Source organism: Elephantulus edwardii, unplaced genomic scaffold (assembly GCF_000299155.1).
Source record: "Elephantulus edwardii isolate Elephantulus edwardi_28Jun2011 unplaced genomic scaffold, EleEdw1.0 scaffold00011, whole genome shotgun sequence".
In the NCBI taxonomy this organism is placed as follows: Eukaryota; Metazoa; Chordata; class Mammalia; order Macroscelidea; family Macroscelididae; genus Elephantulus; species Elephantulus edwardii.
The window spans coordinates 2,789,249-2,808,462 of NW_006399761.1; the positions used below are offsets into that span (position 1 = coordinate 2,789,249).

General features: G+C 58.4%; 1 protein-coding gene across 2 annotated transcripts; it reads right to left on the reverse strand.

The window, feature by feature from the left end:
• Window positions 1–3,472: 3,472 nt before the first annotated feature.
• On the reverse strand, window positions 3,473–12,629 carry LOC102848865 (cytochrome P450 26B1-like). 2 transcript variants are annotated; one of them, XM_006880881.1, is made up of 6 exons: window positions 12,426–12,629; window positions 9,674–9,898; window positions 4,919–5,194; window positions 4,607–4,762; window positions 4,106–4,387; window positions 3,473–3,957 (listed from the first exon to the last, which is right to left on the reverse strand). In XM_006880881.1, the coding sequence occupies exons 1-6, from the start codon at window positions 12,627–12,629 to the stop codon at window positions 3,565–3,567; spliced, it is 1,536 nt and encodes a 511-aa protein (XP_006880943.1). In that variant the 3' UTR covers window positions 3,473–3,564. The 2 variants fall into 2 exon arrangements, with proteins under 2 accessions (XP_006880943.1, XP_006880944.1); XM_006880882.1 differs by lacking the exon at window positions 9,674–9,898 and having other exon boundaries at window positions 3,565–3,957.
• Window positions 12,630–19,214: the final 6,585 nt, after the last annotated feature.

Consider the following 19,214-nt stretch of genomic DNA (forward strand, 5'->3'; position numbering starts at 1 on the left):
TTCTCTGCACGCATTTGGATTGGCAGTGCAGCTCCTTAGCCACGAGGCTGCCAGAGGAGACCGGACTGCACATTTCTGCTTGTCCTGCAGGGCCAGGGGGTCACAGGTGACCCTGCAGGAGTGGGTTTGGTGTTAGTGGATGGAGGACTTGGGTTCATCAACAGGCCTTTATTCCAGGATGGACTCAGGCCCCCAGCCTTTCTCCTGGCAGTAGCACCGTGTTAGTGGTTCTGCCGCCCAAGGACTGGGCTGCAGGCACAGCAGGGAGGGGGAGGGGTGGGGAGGGTCTCCCAGACTGGGAGGTCTCCTGTGAAGGTCCCTGCTGTTTTTAGCGTGCAGTTGTGGGGAGGGAGCAAAGGTCTGTCATTCCAGGTCCCCCCACCCCCCGCCCCAGAAGTGCCTCTGGCCTCTCCTGTCACACTGGTCCCTCGGTCCTCACCCCATCCCTGTGAACCAGGCCCAGAAGAGGCATCAAAGCATGAGCAGTGATGCATGAACAAGCATAGGTCCTGGGTGCCACACAGTCACCTGTGTCCTCCGCGGGTCTGCCCTACAGGAACCTGCTTCATTCACCCCAACCCATACCCTAGGTCCTGTGCACGAGGACCCCACTGGGTCAGGTGCACCTACCCACAGGTGTTGAGCAGTGGCAGCCAGAGGCAGAAGGCAGGAGAGCAGAATCCTGCTCTCCATGTAGCGCGTGATAGCACGTCCTCGCTCTGGTCAGCAGAGCAGGTCTGGGGCTCCATGTCCACCACTGACACACTTGCACGGCCTCTCAGCAGCTCCTGCGGGGGCCGGTCCCCCTAGCACACTGCCATGGATGCAGCTGATCTGAGGCACGAGATGCTGCAGGTGGCCTCACAGGACGCACGTCCCGCTTGACCGGGCTGGGAGAAGCTGATGTGAGGCTGAGACACGGACCAGGGAGACAGAGGGTGAGTCCCCACACTTTATTACGGAAGCCTAGATAAGAGCTACAGCCAGCATTCCAAAATCACAAGATGCACAACATTCATCTTTAATATGCAACACAGAATACTATATACAGATTAAAACCACACGACAGCAGAAACACTCACACGGCACCAGTTTCTTATCAAAACCAAAATACACAAGTGCTTTTTTTATCAATATTAAAACGACTGTGATAAAAACATATTATTTTGAACCATGTTTATAATAGAGGAGGGGGGGAATTCATATTTTACTAAATAACAAATATTTAACAGCAAAAAACTTTATACTAAATATCTATTTTGAATTATAACAAAAATAGTACTTATAATAGTTTATAAAGACAGACACAAATTTATAACATTTATGGGAACAGAGAACAAAAACAAGTTTTATGTATAAAATAATATGGTAGCAGTCTGGCGCGGACACCCCAGCAGCCGATATCAAAGTGCGTCGATCTGCAAGGAGGCGGTGGGGGAGTGCTGTGCAGGATTGGTTTTAATTTTTTTTTTAACTTAGTCCTGTTACAAGAGTTAGGAATAGTGAGAGAACATCACCCACCTAATGCTTTCTCTAGAACTGACACCCAGACCCCTTAGCACAGCCAGATAGAGCAGGTGTGGACACAGCATCCCTCAGCCAGCCCAGAGCTTTGGTCCTGTGCCCTTGTCTGGCAAGCCCGGATACTGCTCCTGTCACAGGCCCGCCCTCTGCTTCCCTCCTCTGCCCCTTTCTCAGCTCACTGCTCCCCTGCAGGCCCTGGGACTTGTCCTCACCGGCTTCCTGTCTGAAGCTTCTTCACTTGCCTCTGCTCTCAGCAGTGGGCACAGGGCACACTGGGCGGCTTTGAGGAGAGCCCGTCTCCTGGACTGCCTCATGGTGACACATTCCACAGCACTGTGGTGTGTGAGCTGTGATGGGTCTTCACAGATTTGTGTGTTTGTGAAAATTTAGTGAAAATCGAGGATTTTAGATGTTACTAAATAATTCCTTGTTACTTCTGCCAGTAATGTTCTGCACTTTTGCTGAGGAGAGGAAACAGATTAGCCATTGGAAAGAGGGCTCATGAACGGTGGGCAAGACCAGGCCCATTCCTGCAGACCAGCCCCCAGGAATGGGCTGGATGGCACATGCAGGAGCCCTCCGTTCCCCTCACAGCCATTAGAGAGATCATCTCCTACAACACTCTTCTCTAGTGTTTATTTCCTTGTTAAGAACACGCATTTCTTTTCTAACATCACAACCAGTAGATAGACATGGGAAGCAAATAAAAATCTGGAAATAGACAAAACTGCTTAGAGACCCCAAAAAAAGGCCACCCCTTTGCCAGCCCCAGGAGGCACCCCAAATTACCTACCCTTCAAATACCACTGACAGGAGCTACTACTCTCTCCAGCCATCTAGCTGGCCAGCTTTCAAACCCATCTCTGACCACATTGCACATGCCCCTCCCAGCAGCCCCCCACAGCCATTTATAGTTGCAGGGCCCAAAAAGTCAACATTCACCCCTCTCACTTCCATCTCATCATCCCACCCCTGAGCTAAGCAGCCAGTGGCACAGAGGTGGGCAAAGCCTTCCGGGACACCTTCCAAAGGTTAAGGGCCAAGAGTGGCCATTAAAAGGAGGGGAGGATGGAGGCCCCCCCAAGCCCCTCCTGCAAACAGAACCCGTATCCTTACTGGAGTCGGGACATAGGGGTCAGCCTCCACTAGCTGCAGTCTGATGAGAGAGGCCATGGGCCCCTTCCTAATCCCAGCCAGGGGACCAAAGGAAGAGGCGCTGGATTTGTGGGAAGGGATGCTCAGAGATTAAGTGGACGTAATCTCTGGAGCATGGACGTTCAACCCACGGCCAGTAGTGCTCCCCTCGTAGACATCCTGCCAGAGGAGACCCTTGCTCAGGGCCCCAGAAACACTATGAGGAGGTGAATAAATATGGGGAGGTGTGCTGGGTCTGGGTGTACCAGCAGGGAGTGGTCAGTGCGTGTGCCCAGGACTAGCAGGTAGATGCCACAAGATAAGTAGCAGCAGAGGACTGGGCCTTCGGCAGGCTGTCCCCACCAACACCACCGCCCTCAAGACCACTGGGGAGCAACGCCCACTGGGAGAGGGCAGGATGGGGGGAGGGGCTGAAGGGGGAGCCTCTCATCCTCCTACCTTCAGACTTAAGTGGTAACCCCAGAGCCAGTCTGGGTGCACAGCGACCCCACATATGTGAGGCCTTAGTATCCTCATGACAGTGACTTTGAGGTGCTGTCAGGTGTGTTTGAACTGCCAACCTTCCATTTAACAGGTGTGTAACCATTTGACTCACTCAGGGCTGAAGTGTCAGAAGGAATGGGAGTGGACGGAAGCAGATGTTAACACAACAGAGCACAGGACACTTTAACACTGATGGGCATGCACACCCCCAGCTGGCCCTTCTGGGACTCAGTGGGGGGAAATGATAAAAGGAGTCAGGGGAGACCCCACCTCTGGAAAAGAGGAGGCCTTTTGACTGGGGCTAGGGAACAGCAGGGCAGGGCAGAGATGGGGGCTGCTGGCCCCCCTCCCACACACAGGTTTCCACCCTTCCTGCCCAGGCAGGCAGAGCATCAGGGCACCCTAGACCGTGGCGCTTAGCATGGCCTCCGTCTCGGGCAGGATTTTGTTCTGGTTGGAGTCCAGGCCAAAGAACCTGACACTGAGGCCATCCACGGGGTGCAGGATGGGGACCAGGGTGATGCGGGGGAAGGTCCGGGTGGCCAGCTCAAAGCGGCTGGTGCTGGCCAGCTCCACGGCCAGCACCTTGAGGAAGAGCTTGGCCAGGTGCTTGCCCAGGCAGGTCCGCACGCCACCGCCAAACGGGAGGTAGTGGAAGCGGCCGTCCTTGTCCTCGCTGCGTGCCGGGCTGAAGCGGTCGGGGTCAAACACACTCACGTCCTTGAACACCGGGGCCGTGTCGTGGGTGTCGCGGATGCTGTACATAACACTCCAGCCTTTGGGGATCTGAAATCCCTGGATGCAGGGAAGGGGGTTGATGAGGCCGGGACCTTCCGCCAGGCCCACCCTCTGCCTGGGAGTGTCTTGTTAATGGATGCGGACAGGGTCACTGTCCCCCCAACAGCCCCCCACCCGCCCCCCCACCATGGGGTCCCTGGCTTACGTCCAGCTCAAAGGTCTGCAGCACGGTGCGGTAGCCGCCCGAGATGGGTGTGAAGAGGCGCATGACCTCCTTGATGACACAGTCGAGGTAGCGCAGGCCACCCAGCGTGTCCAGGTGCAGGCCACCCTCGCAGGCGCAGCCCCCATGCAGCACTCCCTGCACCCGCAGCTCCTCCCGCAGCTTCTCCAGCACTGCCGGGTGCTTCAGCAGCTGCATGATGAGCGACGTGCTGGCGCTGGCCGTGGTGGCATAGGCCGCGAAGATGAGCTCCAGGGTCCCGTCCTGCAGTGGCCACAGAGGGACTCTGAAGGCTGCCACCCTGTGCTTTGCCCATCCTCTGCTGTTCCCGTAGTGCCATCTTAGGGGCATTAACAGCCTTGGTGAACAGGAAACTCAGGAGCGAACGGCCTGGTGAGTCTTCATGAGTGCAAGATTTTGGGTGCTGACAGCTCCCCTCAGATGCTCCCCCTCCCAGGCCGGCCATGGGGCCTCCACACTCACCTTCAGCTCCTGCATGGTCATCTCCTTCCCGTGTTCCTTGCTGCTCTCAATGAGGATGTCCAGGGCATCTGCATAGTCCTTGCCCTGGGTGCACTGCAGCTTCTCCCGGATGGCCTTTTCCAGACCTTTCTGTAGGGTCTGCCGTGCCTGGATGCCCTGTGGACAGAAAGGCCCATCAGCCAGGGCTCCTCACAGAGGCAGACGGAGGGTGCTCTGTGGACTTGTATGAGCCCCACACCCCCCGCTTTCTGCTGTCTGTGTGACCCACAGCCATTTTCGTGGTTGCCCTCTGTCCCCAGCCCCTCCACTCACCCTGCGGTAACCACTGAAGGGCAGGTCGACGGGCAGTGAGAAGACATTCTCCACAAACTGCTGGTAAACCTCAAAGAGGTGGCCCAGGTCATCCTCCGGGATGCTGAAGCCCAGCAACACACGGATGGCCATGCGGAAGGTGAGCTTCTGCGCCTCCTGGTACACGTTGATGGCCTCAGGGCGGCTGCTCCAGGCCCTCAGTGTGTCCTGGATCACCAGCTGGATCTTGGGCAGGTAGCTTTCCAGGGCCTCGTGGCTGAAGATCTTGGAATAGATCTGAGGGACAGAGAGGTGTGGGGCCTGGTCAGCAGAGGACACCCCCCACTCTGAACACAGGTCACGGAGCGGGAGGCAATGTGAAAACAGCTCAGAAGCCTCTATATTCCATCTAATTCCACAGGGTGACCTGAGCTGTGCCAAAAAGAGGGTGTACCCCCAACCACTGCAGAGCCCTGGGGAGCACCATTCCTGGGAGTTCTGTGGCCACAGGAAACAAACGTCCCAGCTGAAGCTGTTCCTGGCTGGGATAGGAAGGCCAGTGGGCAGCTCTTCTGCCTGGTGTGAGGAAGCAGAATCGCTGCTCCCTCGGGAGCCTCTGCAGGGTGCAGAGTCTAGGAAGCATCCCGAGCTGTGGGTGGCCATGGCTAACACCCCAAGTCACAAAGCCAAACAGAAGCCCTTTTACCTCTCTGCATCTTCCAGGCCATTTTAAGGAGGTCCCTCCCATTGGCCTGTCCTCATCCCTCCCCTGCACAAGCCGAAGGTGGGTAGGAGCTGGAAGGAGAGCATGAGTTTATTTACTGTTGACCTCTCCACACCCTGCTCCTGAGGCGGGGCTGGGAACCCCAACACACCCGCTGCCGGTCAGGCAGCTCCTGCAATGCTCCCCCCAAGCCACACACACGCGCCCGCTGTCCCCTCCTGCCCCCACCACCAGCTCCCAGACTGTAACTGAGAGAACTCGCCTGCAGTCAGCGGGGAGGGAAGGTAACTTTTTCCTGGCTGGGCTGCTCGGCTAATGGGAGGGCTGGTTTGTAGAAATAACAGTGCTGGCCCTTCAGTGGCCCAGCCAGGCGCGCACAATAGCACTTTCATTCCCAAATTCCCGGTGGGCAGCAGGCGGGCGGCTGGGGAGGGGCCAGTCAGGCCACATTGACTGGGGCTTTCGGCACACGGTGAGGGGAGGTGGCAGGCCCAACCAGTTACCCTCAGACCCCTACAGAGGCCAACTAAGAGCTTGCACAAAACAGCAGGACATCCTCAGAGATGAGACACAGGCAGAAGAGGCCCAGGGGTCCCTTTGTCACAAGACAGCCTGAGAGCCCTGGGCCAGTGTCAGGCTGGGGGTGCATGGGGTGGAAAGGACAGACAGGCCACCAGAGACCGACAAGGATCACCTGCAGGTACAGGTCAGGCTACGCCTCTGCCCTCCCACTCCACCTGCTGACCCCTGCCTGTGCACATTGCACGGAACACCGGCCACTCAGATGCTGACCTTTCAACCCCAAAGCCAGAAAGTCCAAACGTAAGTCTCTTGCCACCCCACCAGTGTGTACCATGATGGTGCCGTGGTCACCGGCCCAGAACCACTGCTGCGCCCTCTGGTGTTGCCTAATCTCCTGAGATGCAGGGAAGAGGTGGGGGTTCTGGGTGAGGCCAAGCCCTGGGAGGGAGCTCACCCCCTTTGGGCCTCAGTCACCACGGGCTCCCCAGCAGTGCCCACGCTGGTTTTGGAAGGGAACCCTTTGTCCTCTGGCTGTCCTGGGATATCCTCAGGGACCCCCTTCACGTGTGCATTCTCTGAGCTGCACTGCACTCCCCCTGCCTCGAAGATAAAGCAGCGGGTGTCCAGGGGCTAGTCTTGGAGGTCACCGGGGGCCCACACCCACGTCCAGTTCGCAGGCCTCATCCTGGGCCCGTGCCTGGCGTTAACAGCAAGGGCACACTTCCTGATGCTTCAGACAGCCCTGGAACCACCACTCACCACAGGGCTGTGGGGCCAGGAGGCGGGCACACGGGGAGAAGGCTGTGCTGACCAAGGCTGCTTCGTTCTCCTTGGGGCTTCCCTTGGAATTCCCCACAAGGAGCCAAGGATGCCAGACCCGGCATTAGAGTGAGCCTGGGCAGAGTCCTGTGTAGGAGCAGCAGGGATGGAGCCCAGGGCTACCCCAGAGGGAGTCCCTCTGTGACTCCATCACTCAAGGGTCTAGTTCAGCCAGAGGACGGTCTGCCGGGGGAGGAGGAGTCCAAGAAGGACCCTGCGCCCCAGGGTGGCCATTCAGCCAGGAGGACGCAGTGCTGCCTGGCAGGGGTGGGGGCCTGAGCCACACCTGGTAGTGTGGTAAGAATAACACTGCCAGGCGTCTGCATGGTGACCAAGGGTCAGGCCAGAGCGTCCTGTTCTCAGCCTCTCTGGAAGGGGCAGGTCATTTGTCCCCACCCCTGCCAGGGGCTGCTAGTCTGAAAAAGGCCACTAGAGAAGTGTTAGTCTATCAACAAGTGGGACCTCAGAGATGGGGAAGGAGCGGTCTGGCCCTTCTGGAGCCATGCTGCGGACCCACAAATGGACAATTGCCCCCCATGGGCTTTATGGCTTTGGAAACTCGATGGGGAGTGAGTTCTGACTCTGTCTTGAAGTTGTTTAAGAAATTGAAAGGGGACCCTCCCCAGTACCCTGCTCTAAAAGGTGAGACCCCCTCCTGGGTACAGGGTTTGTTTACCACCAAGTTCAAGAGGCCCATGGAAGCCCTTCAGGATGAGGGGACAGAGGACACCCCAGCCCTTAGCCACTCCTCACCCAGCACTGATGCTGGAATAACTTTCCCGTGAGGGACAAGGGCTCCAGGAGGTGAGGTCTCCATAAGCAGGGCTGTGTGGAGTGGAGCCTGTGAGAGAACCAGGGGCTCCTCACACTGTGGCCTCTGCTCTGTCCACCCCGTCCTGACAGCTGCCCCAGGACACGAAGGACGAGCCAGGAAGTGGACACCAACCCTCAGGCTTCCAGAGACTTAAGTCACATGGGAAGAGACTGCCTGTCCTCCCATGGAGCAGCTGCTTGATTCAAACCTCGTGTCTCTGGGTTGGCAGCACAAATCCTCACCAGGAAGTCACCAGAGCTCCTGGGTTGGGGGTGGCAGACCCAGGTACCTGAAATTCCCAACACCCCTTGACTCTCCCCCAAAACAAGATTTCCCCTCTACCCTTCTAGGACAACAGCCTGGTTCTCAACAAGACAAGATGCATCCCCGGCCTCCGAGGTGGGTCCCGAACCAGGCAGACAGAACCTGGGCACAGTGATGGCTGTGAGGGGCACTGCGGGCAAGTAGGCCAGGACCTCCCAGAGTGGGCAGGGCACAGATGGGCATTCTGTCCAGGCCAAGGGGGACAGTGAGGAACAGGGGCCCTGACTGCTCCTGTCCCTCCAGCTCCACTCTAAACTTCCGGAGGACAAGAGCCACTTGGTTTCTGGTTGTAATCCTCATCCAGCCTGTTCACCACATGAAGCACACATCAGCCGCCTCCATCAGTCAGAACCACCTCGCTGCCACCATGTTGGTCCTAACTCCAGTGACACCACTGTCACTGAGGGGCAGAAGGACCCTCCTCCGCCATGTGGCGCACCTGGGAAGCTAGCATTTAAGAGTGCTGCAGAAGGAGGCCGACTGCCCAGGCGTCATCTGGGGTCACTTCTCCACAAATGGCCTATCTAGGCCCACATGTCCCAGCTGGACCCTAGCAGCAGTCCAGTCAGGGCTGAGCAGAACGCCTAGGGCCACAGCCTGATGCACTGGCCTGTGCTGCGGCCTGTCTTCTCAGCATCCATCAGCCCAAGGGGCAGGACCCCATGATAGCTTGCAGACCCCAAAAACACTTTCCATGAAACCTCACAGGCGTTTCTGAAAAGACCCCCATTCCTTTCAGAGTCAGCGCCCCCTCTCCCCGTAATAAAACTAAGACTTCCTGAGTTTTGGGTTCCTTCTTGCCAAAGGCTGACTGCAGATGCTTCCCTCTCTGGCTTGTGAAGGAACTGCAAAGAGCAAGCTAGCTGTGCAACGTTCCCACACAGCACCCCTTTGCACTGACTGATGATTGCTTTATCAGGTTGCATAGCATCCCCTTCCATGCAGCCTCCTCTCTGCCGAGCACACCTGGACTCCCCACGTTCCTCCTCGGGACCACCTCACAGAGGCCACTCTGGGAAGGCAGGCTGGGTAAGCCTCCGTTTATGTTACAACCTAACCCTCGGACCCAGTGGAAAAAGAGGAGGGGTGTGGGCCCTCCATCTGGGGTTACTGCAGTGCAAACGGTAGAGGGGTTGGGGCAGGCAGCTCGCCAGTCTCGGGAAATCCACAGGATAAACACCCACTTTCTCTTCCTCTGCGGGTGCACTTTGGTCTGCGCCTGAGCTGCTTCCTCTCCTCTGCCCCCCAACTCCTGTGGCAGCAGTAGCCCTGGTTGCCCCTCATTCCTCTGCAGAGGAGAGGCGACAATGCCATCCCCGCCTTTCAAGACCTACAGGAGGAATGCTAGGCCTCCTCTTCGTACTAGAAGCCCAAGGGAACTTGGCCAAGAGGGGCGCAATGGCCACCGTATCCCCCCCCCTTTCGTCCACAGCCGCATTCAGGCTTTTCAAGTCACAGCTATGTCTAAACCGCCACCCATGAGGCCTGGCACACCCTGCCAGTGTAGACTCGTGGGCCCCTGGACACACCCAGGGAAGCGGAGGCAGCGCCGGGTGGTGCCCCCCCCCCTTACCTTGCGCTTGCTGCGGTGGATGTCGCCGATGGAGTTGGACACGGTGTTGGGTCCCAGCAGCATGCGCGCGCTGCGCGGCCACTCGGTGCTCACCAGGTGGTGCTCGCCCATGAGGATCTTGCGCACGTTCTCCGCGCCCGTCACGCGGATGAGGGGTCGCCCTAACAAGTGTGTCTTGAATACGTTGCCATACTTCTCCCTCCGTGAGGACTGGAAGCCAGAGCCCTGTGGGATCACAAGGGAGACCTCTCTCAGCTGGGCCCCCACAGGTTTTCTGGGGTCTAGAGGATAATGAGTGGGAGGGAGAAGCTCACAGGCCGCCGACCTGGGGCTGGGGGCGCGCTCGCCGTGCAGCTCACGCTTCGGAGCCTCCTGGAATATTTCCAGGCCAAAGAGTACAGCGGCTGGGGTCATGCCTGGAGGAGGTGGGGGTGCTTAGTCTAGGGGTTCCCTGTGGGGGGGGGACGCAGGCGGCCTTGGGCCAAGAGTCGGGTTCTGACTTCTTTTGCCCCGAAAAGAACTGGGAAGCACTTTCGTCTGGACCACAAGTTGGAAAGGACCCAGGTGGGGGCGGGGCGGGGCGGCCCACAGGTAACTGGATCCTGGGGCGTGCGTCTGAGACCGCGGGGAGGCCCGGGCCTGCAGCGCTGGAGAAGCTGGGGAGCCCGGCACTGCGAGACCGGAAACCAAAGGGACCTCCAAGGGGCGGAGGCAAGGCGGCCACCTCACCTTTGACGTCTGCTCACCACTCCACCCCTTAACCCTTCCTCTGCTGGCCTGGGATACCTGTCCAACCACATAGCCCCTCTGGGCCTTCAGGCCTGAGCCCCAAGACATCCAGGCCCCCCCCCCTCCACTCTTCTGTCCTCCAGACTGACGTTGACACGTGCCGAAGGCGCCTCTGCAGAGCTTGGAGTCCTGATCACTTTTTCACAAGCACCCCTATCCCGGCGACATGGAGAGCAAGCTGGGAGCACGTCCCCCTTCCCCCCATGACAGGGACAGTGTTCACCCCCACACAGCCTGCAGCCCTCCAGGTGCAGCCCTTCCAGACGGCTCTACCGCTTTAAGAGAAACCAGCCGCAGGCGGGGGTATGACTGTAGACGGGGTGAGGGGACCCCTCCTCCGTCTGCCTCCTCAGGTCCACTTCTCAGTGGGGCCCTGCTTTACTCCTCGCCCTTTTCTCTGTTTTTCTTTTCTTTTGACACAAAAGTTGGGTTGTGAATTTTCCGAGGTCGCTGCCGCCACCTCGCCCCCCCCCTCTGATCTGCCTAACTATAATTAAAGTGCGTTTTTTGTGGCATTAATAAAGAGTTATTTGTCCGCCGTTTCCACGGTCTTCACAAAGGGGACTTTCATAGGAGCGGCCGCTAGAGCCACGAGTCCAATTTATACAAAAATGTTGTATTTTTAGCCCTGGGCTCTGTTTAGATGGCGTTGGTGGAAACGGAGAGCCCTCGGAGGTCCCCGTAAAATCTGATAAATGACTCTGAAAAATAAGGCTGGGATTCAGAGGTTCCCTTAACCCCTTCCGCGGTCCCCGCAGCGCGCACGCCCGCGCTCAACGACACCCGTGCGGGAGTCCCCAGCACAGGCGGGATTGGGGTGGGGGAACTGGGAGAGCAGAAAAAGGTCAGAACTGGGGGTGGGGGCGCTGACAGACCGCGGAGCCCACAGATTGGCTCTAAGGAGGCAGGAGCCTCAGTAGAGTGAATTATTTCCTAAATTTGCAGCCAAAACCCGGGACCACCGCCGCCGTTAACCCTTTGAGTAAAGCGCGGAGGCCTTGGCACGCCTCACATGGGGGACCTGCCCCACCCCGCTGGACGAACGGACAACCCCGGGATGGACCACTGCTCGTCTGTCACCTGCCCGCACTGCCTGAGTCCTTTCCAGACTTCGTTGTGGTCCGGAGGCGCGCCCACCCAGGTTAGTACTAGGGTAGCCCTCCCCCTTTCCCATCACCAACAAATATGCGTGCACACACCTCTCGTGGTCACCTCAGAGCCCCCACGCCCATACCCTGAAGGGTATCAAATTGCAAAAGTGATGGTCTAGCACTTGACGAGGTTAATTCCAGGTTAATCTCTCCATCACTTATATGGGTCCGATCCCAATACACCCCACCCCCGCTATCAGCAGCAATACGGGACTATGAGGCATCTCACCACAAAGGCACACACTCGCACCTCGGCAACGCACAGGAACCTCGCCAGCCGCACCCCACTTCAGGGCCTGGCCCCTTCCCCCACTCCAAAGCTGGGCTCTCCTTAGGAGCTCTTCTCTTTACCCCAGGGAACTGGAGCGTCTAGGGGCCAGGGCCCTAGTACCTGCTGCGGCGGGGACTCAGCTGATCATTGCTCAAGTTGGGGCTGCCGCTCGCCCCTCCTCCTGGCCCCAAGACTCAATTTTCGGCCCCCAGCCACCATGTGTGAGTCCAAAGAGCTGATGGCAGCGGGCGCCTGGCGCGCCAAGGAGACAGTGGCCCAGGACACGGGGCCTTTCCTGGGAACACGCATCCTATTGGGAAGCCAGGCACTCGGTACAGTCCCCCTTGGACACAACACAGGACAAGACCATCTAGGGGCCAGGCCCGAGTCCCAGACCCAGATTAAGTCTTGACTCAGGAAGCCCAGAAGAGGAGAGAGGGGCGGGTATGCCCAGCGCCCCGTCCCGAGTCCCATTTGCTCCTCCGCGGTGGCCGCGCTCCGTGGCCACACATTGGGACGGGAGGCCAGCGCGCGCGCTTACCTGCAGCAGCCAGTGGCCGGTCTCTCCGATAAGCGGGAAGCCCATGGAGCCCTTCGGGATGGGCAGTTTGCAGCTCTTGTCGCGGGTGGCGGCCCAGCGCAGCTGCCACAGCTGCTGAGACACGGCCAGCAGCAGCGTCACGGACACCAGGCACGCGGCGAGGGTGGCCAGCGCCGACACCAGCTCCAAGCCCTCAAAGAGCATGCTGGCGGCCGCCGGGGGATTGGCTATGCTGGCCGCGGCGGGGGAGGGCGGCGGGAGGGCCAGCGGAGCGAGGGGGCGGGGAGGCTGCCGGCACCTGGTGCTGCGGACTGGACGGACCCGCGTGGAGCGCAGAGGGGACAGGGAGGAGGAAAACCCTATAGAGCGAGCAGGAGGCTCAAGAGTGCAACTTTGTTTGTTTGTTTGTTTTTTCCTGTGTGGAGGCTTGGGGGCTGCTCAGGGGGCGGAGAGATGCGATGGTAGGTCGGCGCTCCAGAAACCACCACACTCGAAAACTTTGAAAAACTTTGCCCAGCGGGCACCTCTCGCTTAAGCCCCTTGCCCTGCCCTGACAGAAAAGACTAGAAGGACTAGTTCGTCAAAAGTTAGCCCCCAAATCCCTCCGTGGAAAAAAAAAAATGAAGATAAACCCCTAAATTTAAAAATGCCAACAAACCCAGAAACTTTAGGGGCGAATGGGCGGGCTCCCCAGCGGAGGCGAGTGGAGCGGCCGGAGCCCAGCCTGCGTCCCTGGGCGGCGCCCGAAGCCCAGAGCCTCCGGCACCGCGCGCGGGCAGTTGGCGAGGTGGCCGGAGCGCAGAGCTGGAGCCGGGATGCCAGAGACAGGACCCCAGGCGGGTGGGGAGGAGTTGGGAACCCCAGCCCCGCTATTGTATCAATTAAGAAAGGTTGTCGGTCCCGGGACGCAGTCTCTCCGCTCTCGAGATGCTGCTGGGGGAAGAAAAGGGGGAAAAAGAAAAGGTTAAACGGGAATGAAGGGGAGCAGAAGCCGGAGGCAGGGTTTCAGGGTTGGTGGTTTTAAAAGCTGCTCTCAACGTGAATTTGAGTCAAAAGCGAGGCGATGCATGTGTTTATATAGAGGCGGAGGCTGCGCTGTGGGCGCTCCGCCAGCCCCCCCTGCGCGCACAAAGCCGGGGGCGTGGTGAGCGCGCCGCCCGCCCCAGACCGGACCCACTTGTGGCCGCGCCACCAGAGCCGACTCTTCACCTCCTTTTCCTTTTCCTAGCAGCTCGCTCAGCGCGGCACCTACAGTCGGACCAGATGAAACACACACACACACACACGCACATACACACGCGCGCACTCGCATGGTGACCACTTGCCTGCAGGCTTCCCCTCTCCCGCATCCTCGGCCCTCTTTCCGCCAGCTACCGTCCCAAGTAGCTTGTGGTTTGGGCCTGAGAACTTCCTTCACCAGAGGGCAATAAAAGGCCCTGAGCCTGGGTCTGCGGTGCTGAGTGTCTATGCCGCTAGAGCCCGCGGCTGCTACCTTCTGGGACCTCTGTTCTCCCATGCGTCACTCCCAGGGTGCCCAAGCCCTTCATCTCTTTCCAACACCTCTTACCCTAGGAGACCCACAGTCTCCAGACCATCTTGTGTCTTCCGCGCACAGACACTGCCAGATCTCCCAACTTTGTGGGTCCTGTGCAATCTCCGCAGGGCTGAGAGAACCCGGGTGTCCTGCGCCGGGACAGGCACAGAGGCCTGAGCCGGGCGCCATCGCGTACAACCATCCATTAATACGAACATAATAAACACGCCCTGGGAGTGCGCACGGGGCCCGGGAGGCGTGCATGTGGCCCTGGCACACCTGTGTGCGTGCCTAGGTGTGCTCAGGTGACCTGAGTGATGCGCCTGCGTGCTTGGGTGCGACCACTGCAGCCCTCCGTGTGTTCGCACGTCCCTGTGTCTATCTGGCATCCCAAGAACCTCTTGTGTCCCAAACTCGGAGCTGTGTATTCCACCATGACCATGTCTCTCCTAATCGCCTGGTTTCCCTTTTCCTCCTGTCCATCCACTCCACTCCCTTTCCTGGTCTTCACCCACACGCTCCCGCGGTCAGTGGGGTGTGCAAACGAAACCACCCCGTTAACACCTTCCCGTTGGCCCTGCCCGGGATTGCTGGAGCAGCGCTTGCTGGGAGGGCGTCTGGGTGCGCGGTGCTGTCCCTCCCGTCTGCGCACCAAGGGTGACTGGAGAATTCCGGGCTGCGTGCTCACTCTCTGCCCTGGAACCCCACCTGGTGGCTAGGAGCGGTACTACAGCTCCACAGAGCCGCAATTCCCCTTCCCCCCCCAGACTCCTCTGCAGGGGGAGATCAGTCCTGAAGAGATCATTTTTTTTAAGGCTTCTAGAAGTTTCCATTCCCGGTGGCTTGGAGCCTCCATGATTACCCAGGTCTCACAGAATATTCAAATCTGGGCTAGGAACAAGAGTGGTGAGGCCACCCCATCCTCACCTGTGGGGGGAGGGTGTGTGAAGCATTGTGTGGAGATGTGGCTGAAAGAGGACCTTGGAAAACCCAAAATATCTAGCTTTACCCTCTGTGTCCCTCCTCCCCGAAAACAGCAGTGAAGCTGCGAGGTTAAATGGCCAAGCCGACCAGACATGGACCGTCCATCTCTGAGAAAATCGGAGCCCACGTGGGCTAGTAGAGACAGAATGGCGCACCCTCAGACCCTGCGCCAGGAATCATCCCTCACAGCCGCCTCATCATCCCAGGACCCTCTCAACTCCAGCAGTTGCCCGACCCCACTCAGCCCCCAGGGAGATCTTTGTGCACTGCCTCAATCAAGTAAACGGGAAGGGACCTGGAAACTCACCAGTGCCCAGTCGGGACGTGGAGGAGATGGCCCGTCTTTCCCTTCTGGAGCCACTGTTGGATTCGAACCACTAGAGAACCCTACCTCGGCGTCAGCAGAACCACCCCCTGGACCCGGCACAGGCTAGAAATGCAGACCTTCTCACCATCCGATGCCCAGCAGTCCTGGCAGTGTCCAGGAGGACATTTTGCCTCACAACTGCTGCATGTCCTGACAGGAACCCTCTCTTCACTCAAGCCCCACAGAGTTACTTAGAAAAAAGGAGGAGAAAGAGAAGCCACTCAGTACAGATGGAAGAACCTGCAGAAGAGGGTGGCTGAGAAGCTGGGCCAGAGTCTATTCGAGGGGCTCCTGTCCCTCAGATGGCCCTCTTACCACAGCAGTTCTATCCAGACCCCAGCCTGCCCAGGACCCTGCCTTACAACAGACCCCCTCAGTTTAACACCACACTGGCCTCTAAACTGAGCATCAGTGCCACTCCCCAACCCCAGACCAAGCGCCAGTTTTACTAAGCAGCACGGCTGGCCCCAGGAGCAGGAGTGCTTCTGAACAGGACTTTCTCCTTCCAGCTCTAGAACCATCTGCCTGTCTCCCAGTGAGCTCCCTGCTGGCTGTAGGGATATCACAGCACCCCTTGTTGTGATACAAGCCTTCCTGCGTGGTCTTGGGTAGGGGGCACCTCCCTGGACACAGCCTCTGCACCCTCTCGAGTTTGAAAACTAGCCATCCACATAGGGAGGGGTGTCTGGAAAATCCCTTCTCCCCAGGCCCAGCATTCTCCAGGGCTGCTGTGCCCCAAAGAACAGCAACTTTGCACCCTCCACTCCCTGGCCAGGTGCTGCTCTTTCTAGACAGACATCTCTTCACATCTCCTTCCATTCCATCTCAACAGCCCCATGACATGACGCTCTGCTCTTTCAGGCATTAGATTTACATTCAACCCTCTATATTATCTGATTCCTGCTCCTCGCTCCCACCAACCGTGCAGCCCTTGAGACACTAGCTCCCAGCGGTACCCTCTGTTTAACGTCTGTGCTTCGATGATTAAAGCTGACAACAGAAGCAGCTGTCTGTTTCACACTCAATTTTTCATAGTTTTGACCCTGGGTTTTAAAACTGACAGCTATTTACTTTTATTAATGCCCCCCAGCCCACCTCTTCTTCTTCCAATCAAAAAGCGGGGGGTGTGGGTGTGGGTGTGGAAGCACCAAAAGTACAGGGAAAAGAAGACCCTGATAAAGACTGAGAGCCCACCAGGAGGTAGTGACCAGCAGCAGGGCTGGGTACAGAGGCTGTGCTCGGACTCTGTGCCTCAGATCCGTACCCCAAGGTGGTCAGCCTGGCAACCACGGATCAAGGAAACACCTCAGAGAGCTCTCTTACTCGTCACTCTGTCCTGCCTTTCTGCCACCAAGGAGTCCCAGGAAAACCACAGCGCAGGGCCTTTCCTCCCCCAGGGCCTGCAGCTGGCCAGGTCATCCTGAGACAGCCCCCACCCCAGGACAGGCTCGCCCACACAGCACAGGCAGGGCCCCTTCATGTCCCACCAAGAAGCACCATTCTGCCTCCTCCTGAGCTGCTGTGGGAAGAGGGTCCACTTGGGGATAGACATGCACATCCACCCTTCCCCTCAAGCCAGTGCCTACTGGTGGCTGCTCCGGAGGACCCCTTTCCCTGGATCCTCACTCATCATCCCCGAAACTGGGCCCGCGGCCTCCCCTCCTCCCTCCGGCATGGACGCCATAGCACTGCTGTCCTGCAGTCTCACTCAAGGACAGTGTAGAGGACATTCACAGCCTGGCCCATCCCAATTGATCCTGCTTCTGGGAAGGGGGGTGGCAAGCCTGGGGTCCCAACCAGGCTTAGCTTAAGAGATCCCAGGGTCTGCCTTTCTGGAACCCCCCAGTGTGGAACTCCCCCCACTGTCCTAGCTGTATCAGGGGGTCCCAGCTAAACTGGCCCTTCTAAGTTACCACCTGCTGGAATCCACCCACCTCACCCACCTGCTATCTGCAGCACAGCTGAAGGAGCAGGATCCCACTGTGTATTCGTTTCTCAAAGGCTTCCTCCTCACTCTCCTTTGTCCCTTGCTTGCACCCCCAGGTACTCTCTTATCGTTGGCTCGTTGAGTTTTGCTTTCTACATACCAACTTCTGTCCCAGGCTCTCCACCTGGACTGCCTGGCACAGCCTGGCCCCTCTTTGTCCAGGGGGTGGATGCAGGTCTTGTCTCAGCCCCTGTGCCCATTGGGAGCAGTTGGCCCTCGGCAAAGAGTCCTTGCTTTCTCCCTGGCTGATGTAGAACCAGCCTGTCCCAGCACCTCAACTAAGAAATCAGCTCCAGCGATTTGCTACCAATGAATTTTGCGAAGAGAGTTGAAAGATCCCACCTCCTTCCCACAAGACCCCCCACGCCCAGTCCCCGTCCTCACCCTCCCACCCACACCCAGCCCCGAGGAAGCCGTGGAAAGGGACTTGCCAGTGGGGAGGACGGGTAGGTACCAGGAACGCCGCCAACAGCCGTACCCAAGCTGGCACTGAGGGAAGAGGAGCCGCAGGGTGGTGAGGGGACACAGGCAGTGCCCCACGCTGGCTCTGGCTGGCAGGGCCAGCGCGCAGAGATGCAGTGCCTCGGCCCTGGAGCCAAGAGCCCTTTATAGCCTCCAACCTGCCCTGGCGCCACCCACCGGGTGGCTGCAATGGGGCCTGCGACGGGGGCGACGCTGGGGCTGGGAGGGCACCCACATGCGAGAATGTGGGAGTCAGCCTCCCCCTGACTGGACAGCTCTGAGTCAGAGTGAGAGTGTGTGTGTGTGTGTGCGCGCGCACACACACTCACAAACACACACACACATGTGCGCTCCTGCCTAACCGTCCATTCAGAGGCAGCCCGCACCCGCATCTCTTTCGCTGGTGTTTTTGAAAGATCAGGGAGAGCTGCATGTTTCTGCTCAGTTTATCAAATTACACTCAGTGACAAAGGACCGAAGTGCATGTTCTTGAAGCCTGACAATTGGGACCCAGGAAGAAAGGAGAGAGGCGCACACAGAATCCAGAGCTTCTATCAGCGGGAAGGCGCCCACGGGACAGGCGGGCTGGTGCCCAGAACCCCATCCTCCGTGTTGTCCCGAGTTAAGATGACTTCTCCCACCTTCGACCTCACCTGCAAAAATACCTCAGATCCCAGAAAGTGAGGGGTTGCTGGTATTTAAAGGAACACTATTCATGGTCACCTGGAAAAGCTGGAGGGACAGCCTTCCACAGGACGTCACCACAGACGCCACCCATCAGCCTGTCCAGCTGCCTTCCCGTTACGGAAATGCTGGCGACAGAGACAGGGCAGATCATTCCCAGCCAGAGTTCTGTCCTCCACCCAGAGCCTGAGGGCGGCTAGACAGAGGAAGACGGACTGACCAGTGATCGGGGCCTACAGCAGGGACAAGGATGCCACTGAGCTGCTGTTCCCACGGAAAGCAGCACTGGGTTACTACAGGTGCAGGTAAGCAAGGCCAGGAAGACAGAGGGCCCTCCCGAGCGCACAGGCAGCACCCGCAAGGAGCCCACCACACCTCCTTCCCACCCAACTGGTGTCCTTTTGAAGCCATCAGCAGGCAGGCAGGCCAAATGACTAGATGCTGTGCCCAGTGACCTGAGAAAGCAGAGCCAACCCAAGGCCGAAATGCGACCAGACCAACTGCTGCTGGATGAGACCGTGGTGCCCGCTGACCCCTCTTGGAAGGAGAAGGTGGAGAAGTGACACAGAGGCTGAAGGTTACCCCCCTGAACATCTACGTCTCCGTTCATAGCTTCTCCCCACGGCTCCCACTTCCCCAGGGTCCTTGAAGTAGCTTCTCCCCTGGACACTGGTGTTAGTGGCCAGGGAGACCCTCAGACATCCCTCATCCACACTGAGTTAACCACCAGCCCCTCCAAGCACTACCAAGACTACAGAGACCAGTGTGGGT